Source organism: Symphalangus syndactylus, chromosome 6 (assembly GCF_028878055.3).
Source record: "Symphalangus syndactylus isolate Jambi chromosome 6, NHGRI_mSymSyn1-v2.1_pri, whole genome shotgun sequence".
NCBI classification, from domain to species: domain Eukaryota; kingdom Metazoa; phylum Chordata; class Mammalia; order Primates; family Hylobatidae; genus Symphalangus; species Symphalangus syndactylus.
In genome coordinates this window covers 22,146,287-22,171,081 of record NC_072428.2, presented here as the reverse complement: position 1 = coordinate 22,171,081, position 24,795 = coordinate 22,146,287, and the positions used below count along the sequence as shown (strand labels likewise).

The 24,795-nt window shown below is 47.6% G+C and overlaps 1 protein-coding gene across 1 annotated transcript in view; it reads left to right on the top strand.

The window, feature by feature from the left end:
* Positions 1 to 20,948, top strand: part of NAT10 (N-acetyltransferase 10) — a 41,343-nt gene extending 20,395 nt beyond the window's left edge. The window contains exons 12-29 of the mRNA XM_055281950.2: positions 1,493 to 1,629; positions 4,840 to 4,964; positions 5,408 to 5,558; positions 6,169 to 6,265; positions 7,062 to 7,178; positions 8,376 to 8,477; positions 8,569 to 8,643; positions 9,231 to 9,347; positions 10,713 to 10,846; positions 11,049 to 11,097; positions 13,256 to 13,352; positions 13,450 to 13,560; positions 14,465 to 14,637; positions 15,151 to 15,270; positions 15,768 to 15,866; positions 16,324 to 16,397; positions 17,492 to 17,575; positions 20,120 to 20,948. Coding sequence (XP_055137925.1) covers positions 1,493 to 1,629; positions 4,840 to 4,964; positions 5,408 to 5,558; positions 6,169 to 6,265; positions 7,062 to 7,178; positions 8,376 to 8,477; positions 8,569 to 8,643; positions 9,231 to 9,347; positions 10,713 to 10,846; positions 11,049 to 11,097; positions 13,256 to 13,352; positions 13,450 to 13,560; positions 14,465 to 14,637; positions 15,151 to 15,270; positions 15,768 to 15,866; positions 16,324 to 16,397; positions 17,492 to 17,575; positions 20,120 to 20,228 — 1,971 coding nt within the window. The 3' untranslated portion in view covers positions 20,229 to 20,948. The remainder of the gene's footprint in view (positions 1 to 1,492; positions 1,630 to 4,839; positions 4,965 to 5,407; positions 5,559 to 6,168; positions 6,266 to 7,061; positions 7,179 to 8,375; positions 8,478 to 8,568; positions 8,644 to 9,230; positions 9,348 to 10,712; positions 10,847 to 11,048; positions 11,098 to 13,255; positions 13,353 to 13,449; positions 13,561 to 14,464; positions 14,638 to 15,150; positions 15,271 to 15,767; positions 15,867 to 16,323; positions 16,398 to 17,491; positions 17,576 to 20,119) is intronic.
* The last annotated feature ends 3,847 nt before the right edge of the window (positions 20,949 to 24,795 follow it).

Genomic DNA, 24,795 nt, shown 5'->3' with positions numbered 1-24,795 from the left:
GCTTCGTCTCAAAAAAATGAAAAAAAGAAATGGGTGCGGTTGCCGCCTCCCTGGCCCATCAACTTGTAGCAAAGCAGAGCATCTTATTTGTAATGAAATAGTTCAAATGTATAGGAGCCTGCAGAGACCAATATAACATTCAGTCACCCAACACTCAGGTTTAAGCATTGTTGACATTTTGATGTTTGCTGTGTTTGTTTCATATTTTAAATGTCATTTAGATTTTTGTTTTAAAGAACTAAAATACCACAAATACAATTGAAGTCCCTCAACCCCTTTCCATCCTACTTCCTTCTGTCCCTCCCCATGGGTGACTCAGTTCTGATACTGGTGTGTGTCCTTTCAGTTCATGTGTTTCTATGTTTACTACATAATTATCTGTCCATAAGTGGTAACATACTGTACTTGTCCTCCTTCAGCTTTCCTTTTTTAACATTTGTTTTCAAGATCTATGCAGATTAAAGCTTGTAGATCTGGTTGATTCATCTTTAGGTATTATATGAGTAAATTATATTTACATGTATGTTTCTCAAAGTGGAGTTGTTGGGTTTTAGGATTGTGTAGTTTTCCAGCTTTCTTAAAATTTGCCAAATTCTCCTTCAAAGTGTTTATACCAATTTACACCCGTGCCAGCATTCATTTGAGTTTTAATTTCTCTAAGACCTCACCAACTCTGGATGTTTTAACGGCTATTGAAGTTTTGTGAAATGATATCTCCCTGCTGTCTTTAGCATTTCACTGATTATTGGTGAGGTTGAATATCTTTGTTTATGTTAATTGGTTATTCAGGTTTCCTATAAGATACCTCTTCATTGCTTTTCAAGCCACTTTAAAATTAGCAGGAAGCCCTGAAGAAACTGAAGAGGTTGTTTGTATGCATAAAGATATGTAAGTGTGCATGTGTTAAGAAAATAACAAGTTCTAGAAATGTCCCTCAGTGCTGGGAGACTTGGCCCTTATAATCATGCCATCAGAGCAGGGAGCACAGTGCCCGGCGTGAGAAATCCGACATCCTCCTTTTTGGCCACCACTGGGGTCGAGCTATGCCTCGAGCTCATTGGCTTCCCTTATCTGAGGCTGGGGGAAAACGTGAGGAGACAAAGGAGAGAAAGGAAAGGGAGCCACCATCTATCTCTCAGCACTGTGAGTCAGGCACTGGGCAGGGCATCTTTATATACCTGCTTTGTTTTTCCCTCAAGCAGCCATAAGATAGGTATTTCCTTCATTTTACAGGAGGAGGAGTCTGAGACACTGTGGGATTAAGTGACTTGTCCAAGGTCATATGATCAGTGGCCGAACTCTCTGAACCCAGATGTCTGACTGCAAGCCCATCCCATTTTTGCCCTGCCAGGAAAAAGTAGAAAGGAGGAATGAGAGGAGAGAAGTAAACGGAGAGAGAGAGGAAGAGAGCATCCTTTATGATGAGTCACCAGTAATCACAGCTGTGACATGAGTTCGCTATGCTAATAATCTAAATTTTCCTTCCCCATAGTATATACATCCTGCAGATGCTGTGAAGCTGGGCCAGGCTGAACTAGTTGTGATTGATGAAGCTGCCGCCATCCCCCTCCCCTTGGTGAAGAGCCTACTTGGCCCCTACCTTGTTTTCATGGCATCCACCATCAACGGGTAAGGTGCTGTGGGCAGGAGTCCTTACTCCCGTGGCAGGCTCTTGCAGATTCAGGGGCATGTAGTGGATGTGGCCTGGGCCTGGACAGCTAAGTCTGATTCTCAGAGTCTCTGAGTGTTTGGGGCTGCTTCATTCTCTACTGGGCTTCTGCAAATGGAAACTGGTCTCTTAATGAACTGTTAAACGTCTCTGGCCCGACATGAAATGGGCAGTGTAAGACTGAAGAATTTTAGTCTGATGTGCTGAGTGTCTGCTTCTGTCTGTAGTGTGATAAAATGTTGAAAAATACATGGATGGTGATACCAATATCTTATATCTTAGAAAATACAGTATTAAAGTACTATAATTATCATAAGAAAGCAAGCTCATAATGATGTGCTTTTTAAAATTTGAAATATTTAATTTTTTAAATTTGAAATATTTAGTGTTGGCTATTGAAAAATTAGAACAAGTAAGCAAAAGAAAAATCAGCTGTAGCCAGGTGCGGTGGCTCACACCTGTAATCCCAGCACATTGGGAGGCTGAGGCAGGTGGATCACAAGGTCAGGAGTTCAAGACCAGCCTGACCAACATGGTGAAACCCCATCTCTACTAAAAATACAAAAATTAACTGGGTGTGGTGGCACGTGCCTGTAATCCCAGCTACTCAGGAGGCTGAGGCAGGAGAATTGCTTAAACCCGGGAGGTGGAGGCTGCAGTGAGCCGAGATTGTACCACTGCACTCCAGCCTGGGCGACAGAGCGAGACTGTCTCAAAAAAAAAAAAAAAAAAGAAAGAAAAATCACCTGTAATTCAACCATCTGGAGATAGATTTTGTTAGAATTTTGATGTACATTTTCTCTGCATTTATTTGACTTTTTTCATTTGAACAAGAAAAACATTTTTAATTTGCTTTTTGAATATAACAATATATTGTGAAATCTTTTGAGGTCAGTAAATATGTATCTCCGATATTGGAAAGATCTCTATACGGAAATCACATCTTGAAGAGATTATTCTGTATGCAGATTTATTGTGACTGCTTTGCTTATACTGAAAATACTGAAATAAAATGGATTTTTACTTTTCAAACAGCTTTATTGAGATATAACTCACATACTGTACTATCTATCCATTTAAAATGTGTAATTTAATGGTTTTTAGTATGTGCACAGAGTTGTGCAACCATGCTCACCACAACCAATTTTAGAACATTTTTATCACCCCATAAAGAAAGCCTGTGCATCCTCCTCCAGTTCCTCCACACCCCCCAACCCTAGGGAGTCACTAATCTACTTTCTGTATCCGTAGATTTGCCTATTTTGGACATTTCGTATAAATGGAATTATAAAATATGTGGTCTTCCATGACTGACTTGTAGCATGTATCAGTATTTCATTCCTTTTTATGGTTGAATAGTATTCTATTGTATAGATATACCACATTTTATTTTTCCATTGATCTGTTGGTGGACATTTGGGTTATTTCTCCCTCCTGGATATTATTAATAATCTTGCTTTGAACATTAGCGTGCAGATTTTTGTGTGGACATGTTTTTCACTTCTCTTAGGGATACACCTAGGAGTGAAACTATTGGGCTAACTCTATGTTTGACCATGCGAGGAGCTGCCAGACTCTTGCAAAGCAGTTGCACATTCTATGTTCCCGCCAGCAGTATGAGGGCTCTGATTTTTCTGTATCCTCTCACACACTTGTTATGTATCTTTGTGATTATAACCATTCTATTAGGTGTGAAGTGACCTCTCGTTATAATTCTTATTTGCATTTCCTGGTGACTAATGATATTAGCATCTTTACATGTGCGTATTGGCCACTCATGTATATTCTTTGGAGAAATGTCTATTCATATCCTCTGTTCATCTCTCTAATTGGGTTGTCTTTTTTATTAATGATTTGTAAGGGTTCTTTATATATTCTTGATACCAGGTCCCTTATCAGATATGATTTACAAAAATTATTTCACATTCTATGGGTTTTTTCACTTTCTTCGTTTTTTTTTTTTGTTTTTTTTTTTTTTTTTGAGACAGACTCTCACTCTGTCGCCAAGGCTGGAGTGCAGTGGCGTAGTCTTGGCTCACTGCAACCTTCGCCTCCCAGGTTCAAGCGATTCTCCTGCCTCAGCCTCCTGAGTAGCTGGGATTACAGGTGTGTACCACCATGCCTGGCTAACTTTTGTATTTTTAGTAGAGACAGGGTTTCACCATGTTTGTCAGGCTGGTCTCAAACTCCTGACCTCAGGTGATCTACCTGCCTCGGCCTCCCAAAGTGCTGGGATTATAGGCATGAGCCACCACGTCCGGCCACTTTCTTTATAATAATGTCTTTTAATGACAAAAGTTTTGAAGTTTTGTTGCTTGTGCTTACTCTTTTTTCTTAAATAAATAAATAGGATACTTTTGGGAGAGTTTTGTTATGTGGTGTGGAGAGTGGGCATAAAACACTCATCTAGCTTTTATTATTATTTGAGTAAAAGGAAGTATTTTACAGTCTTTGAATATAATAATGAGTACTATGAAATGATGTAATGAAAAGTGCTGTGTGTACCCTGTGGTGACATATGCTTGTGACTAAAGACAAGGAGAAGAAAACTCAACAATGAAAGCTGCTTGAGTTACCAGATTATAGGTGATTTAATTTTTTCCCAACATTTTTCAGCTATTTTATGTCACCTTTTAAGTGGGCCTAGCAATGAAAAGAACTACTGAGGTAGTGGATTTGTTTTATTTTCCAAACTGGAAATGTTCTCAGTTCATTTCCTTATGTACCGTACTTCCAAAAGCAGCTCCATTAGTTGACCATTTAACTTTGTTCCAGCTTCACTAAAACTGCCTAAAGCCTTTATGCTAAAGGCTTTACTTGCATCATTTTCTCAGTCCTTATTTTTTAAGTTCACATCACAGTCCTATGAGGTGTATAGAATAATCCCCCCTTGAAGATGAGGCGAAAAGAGATTGAGCTCCTTGCCCAAAGATACTAAGTAGATGAGCCAGGATGTAAGCCCAGGCCTGGGTGGCCCCAAGCTGAGCCACCGTGCCACCCTGCCTCCTTTGGACAGGTGCCTGCTATGTTGGAAGTTCAGACATGAGCAAGGCTGTCCTGGGGGAAGCAGGGGTCTGGTGTTTTAGCAGGTGGAGGAAAGCAGCTCTCTGTCCCCTCCTAGACAGTGGATTTGGGACCTCGTGCCTAATTCCTTTCGCCTTTGCTTCTAGCTATGAGGGCACTGGCCGGTCACTGTCCCTCAAGCTAATTCAGCAGCTCCGTCAACAGAGTGCCCAGAGCCAGGTCAGCACCACCGCTGAGAATAAGACCACGACGACAGCCAGATTGGCATCAGGTATCCCAGAAGCTGACCCGGGCCCCGCGGTTCACAGCAAGGCCCTTCAGTCTTACCGATCCTCGCTTCCCCTGTGACATCAACGGAAGCACCAAACCTTCCCACTATCCGGCTGAGAGGTTGAGTTCCCAAGAGGAGAAGTAGCTTTTCTTGGAGGAACAGCAGTCCAGTGACCAGATGGGAGCCAGACTAGGGCCTTCTGATGGTGGGGCCCTTGTGTGTCCTTGTCTCAGGGCATGGTTGCATTGAGATCCCTTTGGGGTTGGTATCGTGGCAAGTTGAATATCCACCAAAAACAATTTTAAACCACCCAGTTTAAATTCTTACCACATGTCTCTGGCCACCATGGGACAAATATAAAATGAAACATTTTTCCTTGCTTTTTTAGACAATACATATTTAATCATTGTTTCTTCTTTTGTGTGTGTGATTGTGGTGAGCAGCGCGGACACTGCATGAGGTTTCCCTCCAGGAGTCAATCCGATACGCCCCTGGGGATGCAGTGGAGAAGTGGCTGAATGACCTACTGTGCCTGGATTGCCTCAACATCACTCGGATAGTCTCAGGCTGCCCCTTGCCTGAAGCTTGTGAACTGTATCCTCCTCTGGGTTTCACTGGCCCTGTGAAAACGAGAGGGGCGGTGAAAGAATTCAAAGGATTTGGGCCCTTTGTTTCATAGGATGCTGCTCTAGAGAAAGGGGAAAGTTGAACATTTTCAATTTCCTTTTTCTCTTCTTCCTTTTTTTTTCTTTTCTTTTTTTTTTTTTGTTTTTTTGTTTTTTTTGAGATGGAGTCTCGCTCTGTCACCAGGCTAGAGTGCAGTGGCGCGGTCTCGGCTCACTGCAGCCTCTGCCTCCTGGGTTCAAGTGATTCTCCTGCCTCAGCCTCTCGAGTAGCTGGGATTACGGGTGCCCGCCACCACGCCCGGCTAATTTTTGTATTTTTAGTAGAGACAGGGTTTCACCATGTTGGTCAGGCTGGTCTCGAACTCCTGACCTTGTGATCCGCCTGCCTCAGCCTCCCAAAGTGCTGGGATTACTGGTGTGAGCCAATGCGCCCAGCCATCTTCTTCCTTTTTTTATGTGTTTCTGCTTAGGACACTGAGCTCCTGTTACCAGCTAGGGAAATTTGTTCTGCCTCCAGAGAGTAGTATGACCTGCCTTCGGCTATTTGTTTTGTTTTGCTTTCTTAACTCCAGACCCAGCTACTATGTTAATAGAGATACCCTCTTTTGCTACCACAAGGCCTCTGAAGTTTTCCTCCAACGGCTTATGGCCCTCTACGTGGCTTCTCACTACAAGGTAACTGCAGCTAGCCCTTGCGTGAATGGCAGCAGGGAGCTTCAGCATTTGGCAGTCCCCTTTTACTTGATTTACATCTTTTATTACCCAATGGCTTAGGTGACTGTTCCACTGGGACACTGATGAGGTCCACTGATCTTGCTGTGTAGGTATAGAGCATGGAGCTGTCCAGCATGCAGTAGCTGGACAGAGTGGAAAGCTGTGTCCATTTTTAAAGGAGTGCTTTCATTTTTTGCCTGCCTACTAAACTGGTAGGATGAGGTGACATCGCAGTTGTGGCCCAGGGTGCAGTTTGACCTGAGACCAGCTTTGTAGCTCTGGGCTATTTTTATGGAACAGTGAATTTGAGGGTTTAGAATATCTGAGACTCTTAAAAACAAAAGGGTTGGTTAAAAAGGATACTTTGTGAATGTCTAGATAGTATTTTTATGAACAGCCTTTAACGGAAGGCTTGAAGAGTTGGTGTTAGAAGTGGTGACAGTTTTTTCTGAAATAGCAGCCTCTTATGTGTAAAAAGTTCACTTCCTAGCTGTGAAATAAGTAGTGCTAAATAAATTCTCTTCTGCTGTCCAGCCTCAGTGCTCAGGGTGAGAGGACAGTAGGCATTTGAGGCTAAGTTCCCCTTAACCTGTCTCAGGCTTGCCAAAATACTAGAAAGGTGCTTTGCTGGACTTCTGCTCCTCCCTTGGCTTTGGAGAAGGCAATACTGCAGTCATCCTGTGGTTCTGAATCGAATCTTTCGCGTAAAGGGCAAGAGGAAGAGTGCTTCTCACTGACCCGTGTTTGGCTTCCACAGAACTCTCCCAATGATCTCCAGATGCTCTCCGATGCACCTGCTCACCATCTCTTCTGCCTTCTGCCTCCTGTGCCCCCCACCCAGAATGCCCTTCCAGAAGTGCTTGCTGTTATCCAGGTATTAGGAGCAGAGGCATCCCTGTGGCAGTGATTTGGGGAACCACTGAGGCATCAGGAATTAGTGGCTCAATAACTGCATTGTGGGAGTTTTGAAACTGTGGAGTCCTGGACTGGAACCAAGGGGCTGGGTCTGCTGAGACAGGTGACTAGGGTGCACTGGAAGAGGTCGGCGCCACTAGACACCCAAAGCTCCACTGTTAATGGACGGGGAAAAGCCAGAACCGACCGCTGTCTTATTTTGACTCACAGCTTCTTCCACAAACAGACTTGTTTGTTTTCTCCCTTTATTACAGAAGCAATACATGGTGCATTTTGAATTAGAGGCTACAGATTGGGGAACAAATTTTTAATGCCTAGCATGGATGTATTTATGCATTTCTGTATCACTTTTCCTTTTCATATACATGGGAACATAGTATTTAGTAATCTGCTTTTATTTTTAGGCAGTGTATAAAACACTCATAATCTACATAAGTTTTAAAGCTGTGTAGTATTTCATTATATACATGTACCATGATTTGTTCAACCATTCACCCGTTAGACATTTTAGTTGTTTTGAACTTGTGCTGTTCTGTACAGAGCCTCATGAGCATCCTGTGTCTTCATGGCATTCACACACGCATAGCATGCATAGAGACTCTCTTCTAATGTGGCTTTTACTTTTTGGGTCAGGAGGCTGTCAGTCTTCTGCCCTGTAACATGGGGCATGGTAATTAAGCACCTGTTAGGAATGGATGTGTCAGGCCGGGCGCCATGGCTCACGCCTGTAATCCCAGCACTTTGGGAGGCCGAGGCGGGCGGATCACAAGGTCAGAAGATCAAGACCATCCTGGCTAACACGGTGAAACCCCGTCTCTACTAAAAAAAAAAAATACAAAAAATTAGCCGGGCGTGGTGGTAGGCACCTGTAGTCCCAGCTACTCGGGAGGCTGAGGCAGGAGAATGGCGTGAATCCAGGAGGCAGAGCTTGCAGTGAGCCAAGATAGTGCCACTGCACTCCAGCCTGGGCGACAGAGTGAGACTCCATCTCAAAAAAAAAAAAAAAAGTGGGGGGAATGGATGTGTCAGTGTCAGGGTTAAACCTGAACATGGGGGTGGAAACAACTGGTCTAGTCCGAGAAACAAGCTATATTCTGTGAGTGGACTCTGTATCAGAGCTGGCCTTTTTGCCTGCACTGTCCTGCCTCCCCCGCAGGTGTGCCTTGAAGGGGAGATTTCTCGCCAGTCCATCTTGAACAGTCTGTCTCGAGGCAAGAAGGCTTCAGGGGACCTGATTCCATGGACAGTGTCAGAACAGGTGACGGGCTTTCCCTGGCATGTCTGAGGGAAGCCGGTGGTGTCCAAAGATGTCTGTGTTGCTAAGTTACTGGTTTGTGTCTCCCACACAGTTCCAAGATCCAGACTTTGGTGGTCTTTCTGGTGGAAGGGTCGTTCGCATTGCTGTTCACCCAGATTATCAAGGGGTAATGTGTCCTCAGGCTCCCCTGAAGCCGTATTGCTGGCGGTGCTTTAGGGCGGGGGTACTTGGTGGCTGGAATAAGAAGCTGGTCAAGCAGAAGCAAGTGAAGTATAGGCACTTCCCTGCTGTGGAGAATTTAGCCAGGGTTCGGGGTGGGTGGGTGGACAGGGTGATGGCATATGCTCACTCTTCCTTTGTGAGAACGAGGACTTGTGAACCAGACCTGCATACCGAAATTACCTTCTTAGAACACCTCACTGAGTAACTGGCTGTAGAAACTCCTTTTCAGGCAGTGGTACAGAAACTGCCTCTCACTTGGGCTTGCCCATCTGGAGACCAGAAAGCACAGCCATCCTTACCCTCAAGTGGCTGTTCTTGATGGGCTAGACCAGTGTTAAGAACTCGGGTCACCCTACTTTCAGTCTTAAGCATCTCTGCTTTGGCCTCACTCAGGGTATTCATTGGTTCTCTTGCCCCGTGCAGTTCGACAGGGAGGGAAGTTTCTCTAGAAGCAATGCAGGGGAGTCAATGTGGCTTAGACTGAGAGCAGCTCTCTTCCCTCTGCCTCTTCCCCTTCATGTTTGCTCCTAGATGGGCTATGGCAGCCGTGCTCTGCAGCTGCTGCAGATGTACTATGAAGGCAGGTTTCCTTGTCTGGAGGAAAAGGTCCTTGAGACGCCACAGGAAATTCACACCGTAAGCAGCGAGGTAAGCATCTTTCGGCAAACCTCCTGTGTCCTGGTTCTTGGGAGGATAATTCTCTGGGTTTTTAGGGGCATCAACAAAAACCAGTCCAGAGCTTTGGGCCCCTCTCTCATTTTCTTCTGCTGCTTTCTCCAACTGAACACTTGAGATCCTCAGATCAGTATCATTGGGATCATCTGGCAGCTTGTTAAAAATGTAAATTCTTGAGCCCTACTCCAGACCTACTGAATCAGAAACTCTGGGGTAGACCCCATAATCTGTAGTTTAGTAAGATTCTCAGGTGATTCTGATGCTCATTCAAGTTTGAGAATCACTGCTCTATAATCTCCTTTTTCATCCTACACTCAGACTAAGGGAAGTTCTGTCATTCCTTGATAAGAATGACTAATACTAGTAACTGTGACAGCCTTTCACGTGCATTCATTGATTTTCATAGTATGTATATTTGGGAGCTAGACAAGGGGCTTTTATTTAAGTTGAAGCAGCTGGGCAACATAGCGAAACTCCGTCTCTACAAAAAATACAAAAATTAGCCGAGCATGGTGGTGCACGGCTGTGGTCCCAGCTACATGGGATGCTGAGGTAGGAAGATTGCTTAAACCCGAGGTTGAGGCTGCAGTGACCTGTGATCTTGCCACTGGACTCCAGCCTGGGTGACAGAGCCAGACCCTGTCTCAAGCAATGAAAAAAAAAGTTCAAGCTCAGAGGTTTGTCACTTCCTAAGGCTGTCAGGTGATAGAACCTGGACTTCCTGCTGGATCACAGGAGCCTGCCTGTCCCTTTGTAAATCTGTTGGGCATTTTTTTTTTTTTTTTTGAGATGGAGTCTTGCTCTGTCTCCCAGGCTGGAGTGCAATGGCATGATCTCAGCTCACTGCAACCTCTGCCTCCCAGGTTCAAGCAATTTTCCTGCCTCAGCCTCCTGAGTAGCTGGGACTACAAGCATACACCACCATGCCTAGCTAATTTTTGTATTTCCAGTAGAAAATGGGGTTTTGCCATGTTGGCTAGGCTGGTCTCGAACTCCTGACCTCAGGTGATCCACCCGCCTCAGTCTCCCAAAGTGCTGGAATTACAGGCATGAGCCACCACTCCTGGCCTCTGCCAGTCATTTCTAAACTCTGTGGCTGTCTTCCTGCATTCTAGAGGTCTGGAGCAGTGTGATTCCATGCATGTTGAGGTGTTTTGTGTACTTGGGAATGATTACTTGACTCCGGTGTTCTCATAGTTTGAAAACCACAGCAACAAACCAAGAAACCTCTCACAGTTTTTATTGTGCTAAGTCGAGAGTACGCTGCGGCAGGGGTGCTTGATGATGTCTCTCTCCCTCTGCTCAGTGGACTGTTTTCTCTCCTTGGCACCTTCCCAGGCTGTCAGCTTGTTGGAAGAGGTCATCACTCCCCGGAAGGACCTGCCTCCTTTACTCCTCAAATTGAATGAGAGGCCTGCCGAGCGCCTGGATTACCTGGGTGTTTCCTATGGCTTGACCCCCAGGCTCCTCAAGTAAGTGTCTGCCCTCTTTCCGCGGCATCACTCCTTGGCATTGAGAAAGAAGAGTTCTGTGGGTTGTGTGTCTCTGTTGGTAGCTGGTGTCTGTGCTAGCCTGCTATTCGTGGCGTGCTTTTCCTGGCTCCTGCCCTCGTGTGTCTGTCAGCTGCTCCCCAGAGGCCACACACAGTAACCTACTGTCTTTGTATCTTTGCAGGTTCTGGAAACGAGCTGGATTTGTTCCTGTTTATCTGAGACAGACCCCGGTGAGTGAGGCATCCAGCAGAGGAGAAGTTTAGGTTTGCCGTTATGGTAGGTGACAGGCCTGTCCTTGCAAAGAGCCCTAGTGCCTCCCTGCTGCATCGCTCTGAGCAGGTGGCTGTGCCTCTGACGAGGTTTATTCTGATGGACACGGAAACAGCCATCCTCAGTGACAGGCCACATCATCACACGTTTCTTCCCCGACTACACGGTGCATGCTTTGTGCTTAGTCATAAAATGGCAGAGGTACACGTGGACTTGTTCATCAGACTCTGAGAAAGGAGAGTGGACAGGAGGATCAAGGGTAATTCCTAGAGTTTTGGCTTGAGAAACTGGGTGTTGGAGGTGCCGTCGGAGATGGGACTCGCTGCAGGAGGAGCAGATTTGGAGGGAAGAGTGGGAGTTCTTTTTCGATGTTAATATGAGATGCCTATTGGACATCCAAGTGGAAATGTGGACTAGGCATTTATTTGACTACAGGAATTTGGAGGGAGGGAAGTTTGGGGCTAGAGATGGAGCTTTGGGAGCCATCAGCATATTCATAATAGAATGCACTGCAGGAGGGCACGGAGCTCTTGTCTGTTGTGTTCATTGCTGTATTCGTCACACTTACAGTAGCAATTGCTGTGTAGTTTGTGTTCAGTAAATACTTTTGTTGAGTGAATGAAAAATATCTGGAGCCAATGAAAGGACGTGAGAGGGACTCCTTGGACCCTAACGTTTAGAGGAATGAAGAGGAGGACACAGCACATACAAGACTGAGAAGGAACAGCCCTGATGGGCAAGAGAAAGTCGGGTGTGGTGTCACACATCGAGGTGAAAAAGTGGGAATGGGAGTCAGCCCTGTTGAGAGGATGAGGAGGATGAGGACAGCTGGCCATTGGATTCGTCAGCAGCAGTGAGCTGCATTGAAGCAGCTGCAGTGGAGTGGAGGCTTTGGCCTGGCCAGAGGGAAGAGGAGGTGAAGAACTAGAAGGGAAACAGACGACTCAGGAAGCGAAAGGGAGCAGAGAAACAAGGTCGCTGGAGGGAGATGGGAGCTAAAGAGGGATTGTCCGATGGGAGATTCTAGAGAATGTTTTTTGCTGCTGGGTTCAATCCTGCAAGTAGTGATATAGGTGAGGGGGGCTGACTGCCAGAGTGCAGGCCTTGAGGAAGTGGTGGGTGGGACTCGAGACTCAGGAAGAGGTGACCACCTACTTCATCCTTCAGAATAGGGAAGGCAGAGAGCGTGGGAATGGAAGGCATCAGTTGGCTGGCTGATTTGGGGTTGGGAGGATGAAGACATTGTCTTCTGAGTACTTCTGTCTTCCCAGATGAGGGGAGTCCATCAGCTGAGAGGGAAGTGTTGGAGGTTTGATTTTGGAGAGGGCAAAGCCAGTATCAGAGACTAGTGTCCAGTGTCCATCCGATGGTTTAAAGTGGGACTGGTGAGGACTGCTGGGTGTTGGGCTGCTTCCGTGCAGGCAGGGAGCTGCAGAGATGGGTTGGGTCTCTGTCAGTGCATTTGGTGGAGGCTGGGGATGTAAATTTGGCTGTCAGCTCCAAGGAGAACGCAAGCTAGCTAGCTGCGGTGTGGTCTGCGGTGTGTCCGTGTGCTCTTGCACTGTGCACTGTTCATTTGTGACTTGGTGGTGTTTTTATGGTGTGGGGCTTTGTTGTTATGGAGTAAAAAATGTAAAAATAGTCACAATTTTAACACCTAAAGAAGCCTGCACTTGCAGACTGGCTGCCAGCACTGAGGTGTAGGTTTTGGCCCTGAAGTTTATGCTGTGAGGCATCAAACCCATGTTGACTGGATCATGTGGAGCTTAAGCCCTAATGACTGAGTTAAGCATCTACCTGAGAGGAGCGGATATTTCCCTCCCGCACGTCCCAAGCAAGAGGCAGGCCCGGAAGAGCCAGCAGCTCTGCTCTGTGTCTATGACACTTTTGAGGAGATTGCAGGACAGTGATCTTTGCAGCCGTTGGGTGTGAACTGAGGTGGTATGAGGAAGGTGAAGGCGAGGGCTGTTTGAGAAGGGGCGCCTACCCCCAGGCCGGGAAGAAGGAGAGGCCTACGGAAGCACTAAGCCTTTCTTCTCTGAGTGTTTACCCTTCATCAATGATGGGTTGTTCAAAAAAGGGGATTCTTGGTGCCAGTTAAACCTCTGTGTTGCCCAGAATGACCTGACCGGAGAGCACTCGTGCATCATGCTGAAGACGCTCACTGATGAGGATGAGGCTAACCAGGGAGGCTGGCTTGCAGCCTTCTGGAAAGGTGACTGAGGAGTGGGGGTTTTGGGGAGACAATGAGGTGATCGGGGGCTGCCGGGGATGCCTCCAGACCTCTAACTCTGTGTGATGGCACCCCACAGATTTCCGACGGCGGTTCCTAGCCTTGCTCTCCTACCAGTTCAGCACCTTCTCTCCTTCCCTGGCTCTGAACATCATTCAGAACAGGCACATGGGGAAGCCAGCCCAGCCTGGTGAGCCTGGCGGGGACAGGGAGGAGGGTTGGGAATGGCTTGGCTGTGTTGGAGGTGGGTGTGGTGTCCTAGGAAGGGTGTGGGCTGGAAATTGAGGGACTGCTTCTAGCCTGCAGTCATTCGCTGGCCACCACCCGCTTGCCAGGCCCCTGCTCTGTCCCAGGCTGTGCTGTCTTTCATTTTCATGGTAAGACTCTGGCTGTGCAATTTAATGTCAGAGGTGTCCATTTAGTTCATGTAGCTGGTTAGTTATGGAGGCCAATTTACATCTGTGCTCTAAGGGAGTGAGGTGCTCCATCTCTGAGGTTTAGTTTCCTCATTCATGAAATTGTAATAAGAACATGCTGCTAGCCTCTGTAGCCAACAGCACACAGAAGTGCTTTGTGCATACAGATTCTGTTTGAATACTTAAAAAACAAAAAATGTGTAAGAGATTACTTTTATTGCATATTTTATATATAAATATTTAGGTATAACATGCATATGTGTGTATATGTGTGTGTATATACTTTTTTGCCAATTATATTTTGATGGAGAAATCCATGTATCTTGAGCTGGGCAGAGCTTACACACTTTCTGTGACACCGAATGAAGTGACAAAGCAGGGAAAGAGTGTAGTTGTGTTCCCCAACCCTGGGCCACAGGGAGCTTTTCCTTAGTCCATGTGTTCAGTATGGGAGCTGAGCAAGGGTCCTGTGGCAGCCGTCCCCTCCCCACACGTGGCCTGGAGCCGCCCTTTCTATGGCAGGAGCGGGTTTGGTGTCCCTCTGAGCCAGGGCTGTGTGATATGGCTGCCAGGCCCTGTTAGATGCTCCTGTGTGTTAGGGTGCCGCCTGGGGGCTGTGTGCTATCTCATGAGGGCGCCGGGTGACCTAACCTGTCTGGCTGTCTATCCTGTGGACAGCCCTGAGCCGGGAGGACCTGGAAGCACTCTTCCTCCCCTATGACCTGAAGCGGCTGGAGATGTATTCACGGAACATGGTGGACTATCACCTCATCATGGACATGATCCCGGCCATCTCTCGCATCTATTTCCTGAATCAGCTGGGGGACCTGGCCCTGTCTGCGGCTCAGTCGGTATGCTATCTGTTGCTCGCGTGGAGAAGCGAGAATTGTGGAGCTGTTCATTTGCTGGGTGTTGGGTTGGGCACTTGGACATAATTGTGTGCCTTTAATTCCTCATAGATCTGATAGGTGGGTAGTGGTCCCCTCATTCTACAGGTCAGGAAACCTGGGCTCTGAAGTCGAGTAATGTGTCCAGCCATACAAAGTGAGAGAGCTGCAGCTTCCACCCCACTACGTTGCCTTGACACTTAACTCCACCTTAGCAGAGGTTCAGGAACATCCCAAACTTTTAATGTAGTTGTGAAGCAGGTATCTGTCAGGATAAAAGTTATTTTGGGGATTTCAGGAAGACAGCATTTCTTGGTGGTCTCAGTAACAGGATGAAAGAGAAGATGCCAATGTACACAGTGCTAGTCTACCTTTGTACCAATAGCTTTGGTCAAGAGAGTACTCTGGTTCTTGGCGCCATTTTAATGGGCAAGGGCCTGTCCTAGAGGCCCACCCAGCAGATTTTCCATCCTTTAGGCTCTCCTCTTGGGGATTGGCCTGCAGCATAAGTCTGTGGACCAACTGGAAAAGGAGATTGAGCTGCCCTCAGGCCAGTTGATGGGACTTTTCAACCGGATCATCCGCAAAGTTGTGAAGGTAACCTCGGTCTGAGGGCAGGGGCTTGTTGTCTCTCAAATAGTGCAACAAACCCACTCCCTGCTCCCAAGATGAACACATGTTAGCATTGAGCTGTGTTTGCTGCATCTCGTCACACACACACACACACACACACACACACACACACACACGCAAATCCAGGACTTCAGAACACATGTTAGCATTTAGCTGTGTTTGCTGCATCTCATCACACACACACACACACACACACACACACACAAATACAGGACTTCAGCTCTAAAGAGTCTGTGAAGTTCTGTGTCCTCTCCCAGAGGCATCCCTATTAGGAATTTGGTACATATCCAGTCTGTGTTCTTCAACTCTTCCTGCTAATATCCACATTCCTAAACTGTAGAGTGTTGCTTTGTGTCTTCAAAATCCACACCTTTCTATAAGACACCAAGTGTCTGGGTCACGGGTGACTGGGTCCCTGCTGTTCCTTCATCTTCTGCTTCTCTGTTGGTTGTCTTTTGTAGCTATTTAATGAAGTTCAGGAAAAGGCTATTGAGGAGCAGATGGTGGCAGTGAAGGATGTGGTCATGGAGCCCACGATGAAGACCCTCAGTGACGACCTGGTATGTCCCTGCTCACGGCCTCAGGAGTCCCAGCATTTCCATCAGTTGCCTTAGGCTGTGAATGCAGACTGTCTTCCCCTTCCCCTTTAGAAAGAGTCCTCTGCACTAATTGAGCTAAGTGCTATTCCATAGGTTTAATTGGGCAAACGGACCCAGCATTGTCTGAGCACACACAGGCCTAGAGTTGTGCCTCCCCCTGATTGTGTGTGTATGTTGTGAATGTAGGATTCCAGCATCTGTTGCAAATGTTTTGCTTTTTTTGGTGACTTCTTAAATGCATATTTTATAACAGAGCTACCTTAAAATAATCAAAGCTGCCTACAAGGTTTTTGCAGGTAGACGGAAGAGAAGGAGATGTTTTCTCATCATTGTGCTATTCCACCCCAGCTTCACCTTTTCCTGTGTTTGGTTCAACCCTTGACTCTGACTTAGTCTCTGTGTGGGTCCTTAACCACAGGATGAAGCAGCAAAGGAATTTCAGGAGAAACACAAGAAGGAAGTGGGGAAGCTGAAGAGCATGGACCTCTCTGAGTAAGGCTTGTGGGAAGCAGAGGCTTTGCCTTGGCTTCTGGGGCCCTAAGAATCTGCCTACACGTTTCTTCTAATCATATCCCACATGCCCTGGGAAGTGTCTTTCATGGGATCAATTTTAGAGGTGCTAACAGTTCTATTTGACCTTCTAATTGCCTATTTGTATAATTTTGGAAGAGTTGGGTTCCGGAGACTAGTGCCACCACTTTGACTTTCACATTGCGCTCTCTGATCCCCAAGGCTCCAGGTCACACCTCGGGTCCTTTCAGGAATGGCAGTGCCGATTGGATGAGCATGCACTTTAATGGTTACTTACTCTATTTGGCTTTTACATGTGACTTTGTTTGAAGAAAGGATTCTACTGCTAAAACCAGCCAAACAAGCAAAACACCCCTTGCTCTAAAACCGTCTGGGGATCCTAGTCCCTTTTGAGCTTCAGCTGTAGTGGTGCTGCCTTTCCGTCCACTGCCTGGATTGATGTGAATAATAACTCCAGAATTCATGGCCTCTGAGCCTCTGTGACCTGTAGTCCTGTGTCTGGGTCATTAGTGATGGTGGCTTCTGGGTATGTGAGGTGGAGGTGGCCAGGAGTCCTTGGACAGAGAATCGAGCTCTAGTTTCTGCCCTCAGCTTTGCAATATCAAAACCTTGATTTGCCAGGATTGCTAAATCTAAAAGAGAAGGGAGGGAGGGGAGAGGCACAGTTCAAGGGCTTGCGGACAAATGCTTGGAGGTGGGAGTGAGTGAGAAGATTGTGGGGGTGACAGGAAGCTTCTTTGGTGGATGTTAATGAGAGTCATGTGGGAGAAGCCAGGCAGGCTGCCTTCTGTGCAGGACTGTCCTCACTGACCCCTGCCAGCAGGCCTGGTGACCCTCGCTCCTGTGGAGCTTCTGTCCATAGAGCTAAGCGCCACGTCTCTTGGCCCTCCTGCACGCTTGTCCCCTCTGTCCTCTGCTGTTCAAATGCTGACACAGCTCAGCCTGGCTTTCATGACAGGAAGTGTCTGATAAGAATGTTGTCACTGTCGTTATTTTCTCTTAAGCAGTCCCCTCTTCTTTCTAGCAGGCTTTGATAGTTCCCTTCTTTTTTTTAGATACATAATCCGTGGGGACGATGAGGAGTGGAATGAAGTTTTGAACAAAGCTGGGCCGAACGCCTCAATCATCAGCCTGAAAAGGTGAGGGCCCAAGGTCTGACGTGCATCTGGCGGAAGAGGCATTCTGGCTTCTCTGTAACTTTGACTAGAAAATAGGAGGTTGCAGCAAAAGCTTTGACAGAAAAGTCATGGTTCTTCCTTTGAGAGTCCCCTGGCCATTACCCTTGCAGTGCATGTCCCATATACCAGGAGGGCCATCTCTTAGGCATGGATCTCTTCACTCTTTGTATTTGTCAGCCATGCCGGGGCACTGGGCCTGTCAGGGAGAAGGGCTTGAGGGAACAGTCCAGAAGCTGCTACTGGCTGAGACTTGCTTATGGGCTTTCATCATTCAGCCCTCAGGACGACAGCATAAGGGGGCTGTTTTATTACTGTCATTGCTTTAAGATGAAGTAACCAAGGCTCTCAGGGGTTAAGTTCCCAAGAAGCACACAGCTAGTGAGAGCCGGAGCCAGAATCAAGTCCAGGTTTCTCCACTGCAAGGCCATAGGTTTAACTGTTACGTTGTCCTTCCTTTCAGCCAGCAGTTCTCAAGGTTTTGGGTCTTTGAGTTCCTTTATCTCTTAAAAACAATTAAGGCCCCCAAAGGACTTTTGTTGGTTATATCTGTGGAAATTTCACATATTAGAAATGAAAAACTGGCCAGGTGTGGTGGCTCACGCCTGTAATCTCAGCACTTTGGGAGGCCGAGGCAGGAGGATAGCTTGAGCCCAGGAGTTCAAGACCAACCTGTGCAACATAGCAGACCCTGTCTCTACAAAAAAATTTTAAAAAGAAAATAAATGAAAAACAGAAATTTAAAAAATATTCATTTGTTCACAGTAATAATGGACTCAGTCGTTTTGAAAAATACTCTTTTTCATAAAAATTTTGGTGAGAAGAGTGGCATTGTTTTACATTTACATTTTTGCAAATCTCTTCAGTATCTGGCTTAACAGAAGGCAGCTGGATACTCATGTCTGTGTCTTCACTGACACTCTTGTGCTGTCATATCTTATACTCTGGAAAACTGAATATCTGTGAGAGAATGAAAATGAAAAAAGGCAAATAACTATTTTCATACTAATACAAATACATTTTGACCTTGTGGACACCTGAAAGGGTCTTAGGGACCCCAGCAGTCCCTAGACCACTCTTTGAAAATCTTCACTCCAAGCTTCTTATCTGCAGAGTGGTGCATTTGTAAATAACTTAGGCTGGAACCTTCATCAGTTTTCCCTGGGAATACAATGAGGCCTCCCCTGCCCAGAGCCACTGGAATTGAGGCTTTCACAGCTGATTTGGGGGTTGATGGGGAGAGTGAGATTTTGGCAATCCCCTATTTATTGGTTTCCTTAAAAGCTTATATTTTGGAAACATTTGGAAAGAGGAAACCTTGTGTCTCTAGGAACTGTAGATCCCAGAAATCAGGTACTGTCTTCCAGAGTCTCCGTTAGTCACTGTGGCATCTTGAAGGATCCAGCGTCAATGCCGGCCTCATTTCCCAGATGCTTTGTGGCGCAGCACAGAAGCCCACTGTCGGTGTGACCTGTCTCTGTTTTGTACAGTATGGCAAATGTAGCACAGGGCCCATGATGGCTTTGGCCTTGAGCACGGTGGCTTTGACTGGAACAAAAGGCCAGGGAGCGTGCTTGCTGTGGAGACGGCCTCAGCTCCTCACTCTGCAGAGCTTGGCCTTTCCTGCCATTTGGCCACTGCTGGTAGTGAGAAGCCTCCTGAGCCCAACCAGCCAGTGTTGTGTGGTTGTTCATGTGCTTGATGGCTCTCAGTAAATGTGAAAGCTTGAACTTTGTGAGCTAAAAATACTGGTAGCTATCATTAAATACTCTGAGGCCTTTCTTTTTCTTCCTTTGAGAGGTACTTCATTCACATGATGTTAATGGTCTCTGGAGTGAACTCTTCACTGTCTCCTTATACGGAAGTATTTGTTCCCAGAGCAAAATTAAACCTGTAAGTTTCTTAATGGCAGGTGGCCGTTTGCTGAGTGATTCCTGTGCTAGGATATCAATGAAGAATCCAGGGGCTGGTCGCAGGGTGTCACCTGAGTTACTGTTGTTTGGGTTTTCTTCTTCTCATATAGGAAAAATAAAATAATAGTAGCACATCAGAAAGTATGGCAGGGTTTTCCTTGGAGTCTCATGCCTTATATTAAGGACTGTCTTCAGGGTCATTGGGATGAATATGTCTGGTTTCCAGAGTCGCTGCAGTGGTGAGAGTGGTGGTGGGGAATCCTTGTGGTGCCTTAGATCTGTCTTGGGAGAGGGGAGCAGAGTGTACTGCACCCTGAGGAGAACCCGGATTTCAGCTGTTAAGATCGAGATTTGTTCTTCCACAGACTAAGAGCTGGGTCAGGGGCAGGAACTGGTCTGTATGGTGTGTCGCCAGCCCCAGCACAATGCCTGCCCCCTAATAGGTTTGCAGAGAACATTAATGTCCAATTGGGTGTCCTACATCAAGTTTCAGTCGGTGGAAACCCTTTTTCACAAAGCAAAGCAAGCTTAAAACAAAGCAGTCTCAGATGTTCAGATCTGTACATATTTCATTCTATTTTTGATTTTTCTCTAGTGACAAGAAAAGGAAGTTAGAAGCCAAACAAGAACCCAAACAGAGCAAGAAGTTGAAGAACAGAGATACAAAGAACAAAAAGGATATGAAAATGAAGCGGAAGAAATAGTGAAGAGAAACTTGGCCATCTGTGTTTGATCATGGGAAGATACTCTCACTAACTGAACCCTCTCTGGCTGGACTGTTAAAAGCAACAAGAGGCCCCGGCACACCTGGAAGCTGGCCGTGAATTCGGCCTCCGGGCCTGTGTGTCTGTGAGCTCAACCTGGCTGAAGGCAGAGTCACTCCCAAATGGGTCTCCTTAGAACTCGATGGCTGGGCACTGCCATCTCTAGAATTGCCAGGAGTCTCTCTCTCCCTGCCCAGTCCAGGGCCCTCCTTTCCTATAAGTTCATATTTTGCTTTGAGCCAGCTTTTTAGGCTCATTCCCACACATGTGGAAGCCACGTTGCCTTTCCTCCCCCCGAGGCCCTTAAGTACATTGCTTTCTGGTGGTGCCCAGGAGGCTGCTGCTGGGCCGCTGGGTCTCTCTTTGTGGACTTGTGCCTGGAGCAGGAGGAACTCCAGTCCATCCCGGCATCTGTGGCAGCCCGCGGTTAGGTGCGCTGGGGTTTGCTGATGTCGTCTTGTGCTGTTACACTCTTGGCTCCAGCAGACCCACTGTCCCAGAAAAGCCTGAGCCTGTAGTTTATGTAGAATGCCACATCTGCATCCTCAAGATCTGTTGTCTCATCCATTTGGGAAAAGATGTTGGGAAGGGCCATTTTGCTCACAGGGGTGAGGGGAAGGATAGAGAATCTATTTTTAATAAATAACATTCTAGAAAGACCAGCTGCCTGTGAGTGCTCTGAAATCCACATGGAAGTTTCTTCTGGTGGGTCTTGGCTGCCTGGTGGAATTTGGAAGGTGTTGGTATCAAGGTCGAAGGTGAGCAGTGTGTCTAGGGCTTCCCAGCCCAGGAGTGTGTGGGAGAAGTGGCAGGTGGCTATGGTCACCTCGAGGGGCTTGGTGTGGTGGCTGGAAGCCAGCTAGAACTGCCTCATTTCCTTCCTAGCTCCTTCCAGGTCACTTGGTCCCTTCCATTTGTTGGGAACAGAGATAACCTGGTGGCTACACATACTTTGGTATGTTTGTTTAATGGTATCCAGGCTAATGAGTCTGCAGCCCCGATATGTTGTCTAGGTTCAGAGAAGGACCGGGAAGGAAACCGTAACTTCTCAGCCTAAGAGTATTTCATATGCAGCTCCTAGGACTCATCCCCATAGGGAGAAGAGCAGGTTCTGTGTGCGACCCTAGGGCTGCTGAGCCTTGTCACCGAGGCTGTCAGGACATGAGCCTAGGGGCCTTTCGTTTCTTGGAACTGAAGTTTCCTGGCCACAGACCTCTGTTAGGTCTGTAGGAAATTTTGCTGGAGGCAGGGAGGGGGCATGAAAATAATTTTTATTTATTTTCTCAGGTAGGTGCCTCAGCCTGCCTTTCAAAGAGGGTTTTCTTAGAGCGTGGCCAGAAGCAGAGTCATATGCTCAAATGGTCAGAGCTGGATGGGACTGTGCAAGTTGTCCAGGCATATCATCCTACAGGTAAGGAAGCTTTTGTTCAGTGTCTCTACCCCCAAAGTCTCCCCAGCTGGCTCTGCTCTGGGGTGCAAGGCGAGAGGGCTCTGGAGGTAGACTGCTCTGCCCTGACCCTCACCGTGGCCTTGGGCAGGTTACTTCATCCTACCTGCCCTTCAGGTCCACTTCTGCAAAGCGTGAGTGGTAGGAATAGCACCTCCGTCATGGGGCTGTGGTGAGAAGTGGGTGGGGTAGAATGGGAAGCGTTTAGGACAGTGCCTGGCACATAGCAAGTGCCTCTCTGGGTTCTGGGCACTCATCACATCTAACTAGAGGAGCCGCTCAAGTTCAGTTACATGCCAGCTCTAAGAAAATAAGGACTAGCTGTGGTGTTCTTTTAAAAACAGACAGGGTCTTGCTCTGTTGCCCAAGCTGGAGTGTGGTGGCTTAATCATAGCTCATTGCAGGCTTGAACTCTTGGGCTGAAGCCATTCTCCCACCTCAGCCTTCCAAGCAGCTGGGAAGGTGCTCACCACCACACCTGCCTAATTTTAAAAATTATGTACAGATGGAGTCTCAATATGTTGCCCAGGTTGGTCTGGAACTCTGGCCTCAAGTGATCCGCCTGCGCCTCCCAGAGTATTGGGATTAGAGGCATGAGCCACCACACTTGGCCAGGACTGGCCGTGTTCTAAAACCACAACCTAAGCTAGAAAAGGAGTCTCACTTGGGCAGCGAAGAGCATGCATTTTGCAGTCAGACTTGTCTGGCTCTGTGTAATATCTCTGTATCCTTGGACAAGGCCTTTTTATTTGCAAAGTGTGTGTTCCTAAACACACGCTTGGGTCTTTGCATTTTGTGGTCATGATCTTGGGTTCTCCTTCAAACCTGAAAAGGCATGCCTCCCCCACACCTCACCATCTGGCCCCCAGACAGAGTGACATCTGTAAAGCTTGGCTGTTTTAGGAAATGTCACTTGTGAAATGAATTCAGATAGGCCAGCCATGAATGCTGTCACCAGAAGGGGAAGAGGCTGAAGAAGCCTGAACAAAGAAGGTTACTAAATGGTCGCCCCCCATACCCCCTCGCCAGGCGGGGCTAATGCCGGCCTGCTTCAGTGCTTCCACTGCTCATCTGGCCCGGCAGTCCCGGAGGACTCCGGATGACCAGGAGACGGGACACAAAGGGGGCTGCTGAGGCTGGGAGGTGGGGGAGGGGCAGAAATAAGTGACCGTCACCTTGGAAAAATGTAGACTCATTATCTGAGGCCTGTTACAACACCCACAGCCATTCTGCAGGCCTGGAGGAGGGGGTGGGGTTGGAAACCCCTTGGGCTTGAATAGGCAATTTTAGGGGATTGCCCCTGAGGGGGCATGCCCTTGATTCTACAAACAATTGGTTCCAGTTAAACATCATCTGGATCCTGCAAAGGGGACTTGAAAGGCAGCCTGAAAGGGAGAGGCCAGGGCTTCCTGCTTGGGCTGGTTCTATTGAGGAGAAAGCTCTAGCCACCTCGCATCTGGCATGGGGACTAACGTGTGAAAGGATAACTGGCCTTCCAGGCTGAGAGCAGAAAGGAAAGGAAAGCTTCAGGAGAAGATTTGAATGCAGGAAAGAAACCAGACAGCCTCAAAAAGGACAATCTCAGTGTTAGCCCTGTCGGTGCAGGAGCAGACTGGTACCCGCCCCCTCTGGAGAGGTGTTTTCTTTGGAGACGGCTAAGGCGCCAGCTTATGATTGCCTGTGGACCCACTGGAGCAGAGTGAAATCCCTGTAGATACAACCCATGCTCTCAGCACCTGGGTACTCAAGGGCTCCAGTAAGAAGGTAACTCCCCCAAGCCTGCCTGTGGCTGCTCATAGCAGGCGGAGCAGGGCAGGCCGTGAGCAGTGGCCCTGAATTAGGAGGTCCAGCTGCCCAGGTAAGTGATCATTTCCATTTGAGTCCTAGCCCCTTGGAAGCATGTCTGATTTTTTTTTGTAATTATTTTAATTTTAAATGTTTATTCAAAAATGTATTCCTGTTACCCTCAGGCTCCAAGGGGCCTGCTCCCTCCCTCCTGCCTCCACTTTCTCTCAACCCCCCACTCACCCTCTCAAGAGAGGAAATGGCGGATCCCTCATCTGGAGCCAGAATGCAATTAGATCTTGCTTTCTAGGCTGGGTACTGACCAAGGCATGTCCTGCAGGGATGGGGGAACTTGTGGGGACGCTGGACACAGACCCGTGAAGGGTAGCCACTTTGAATGGCAAGTGCTAGGGACGGACAGCCCGCTCCACCACCTTCTTGGGCCACTGCACGGGAAGATGGTACGGGGGAGTGCGCCCCCTCCCAGTGGCTCCCAGAGGGCACCATGGGTCTGTGCGGTCACAGGGCCCCAGGCTGGGCCTCGAGCTGCCCTGCGCAGCTCCTGCTGGAATTGGGCCTTCTCAGGGACTGGGATCTTTATGTCATTCCCCTAACGCCTGAGTCATGGCCGGTCACTGACCCACAGCCACTTTGGTTCAGGTTCTCAGTGACCTTAGGAATTTCTATACCTGCCTCAGGCAGGCAGGCGACTTTTTTTTGAGAGATAGTCTTGCTTTCTTGTCCAGGCTGAGGTGCAGGGGTGATCATAGCTCACTGCAGCCTCGAACTCCTGGGCTCTGTGAGCCTCCTACCTCAGCCTCCCGAGCAGCTGGGAATACAGATGTGTACCACTATGCCCAGCGAACTGGCAGGGAATGTTTTAAAAACTTGTATTTGTACCTGAACTTTGCACCTAAAACTACCGCCGTAGCCCCAGTACACTCTTGGGCCTGAGTCGGCGCCTCATCATCTCCCTCCATTACCTCTGCTAGTGGTCTTGTGGTGGCACCAGGCCAGGTCGGGTCTGGGTGAAGGAGGCCCTTTCGCCACTTTGGTGGGCTATGCCATTTGGGGATGTGCCTCTGAAGACAGCCCCCAAAATAAATAGCTCCCACATAAAGGGCCGTGGAGGGGGTGGGAGTGGAGATCAGGAAAGCCTGATGGTGTCATATTCCTCAGTCAGTTGGTGTCTGTCCAGCTCAGTGGCACACACATGCTTAATGTGAGCGAGGGCGGGTGAGGAATGGATCCAGGCTTCGTTTCTGGAGAGGCGAG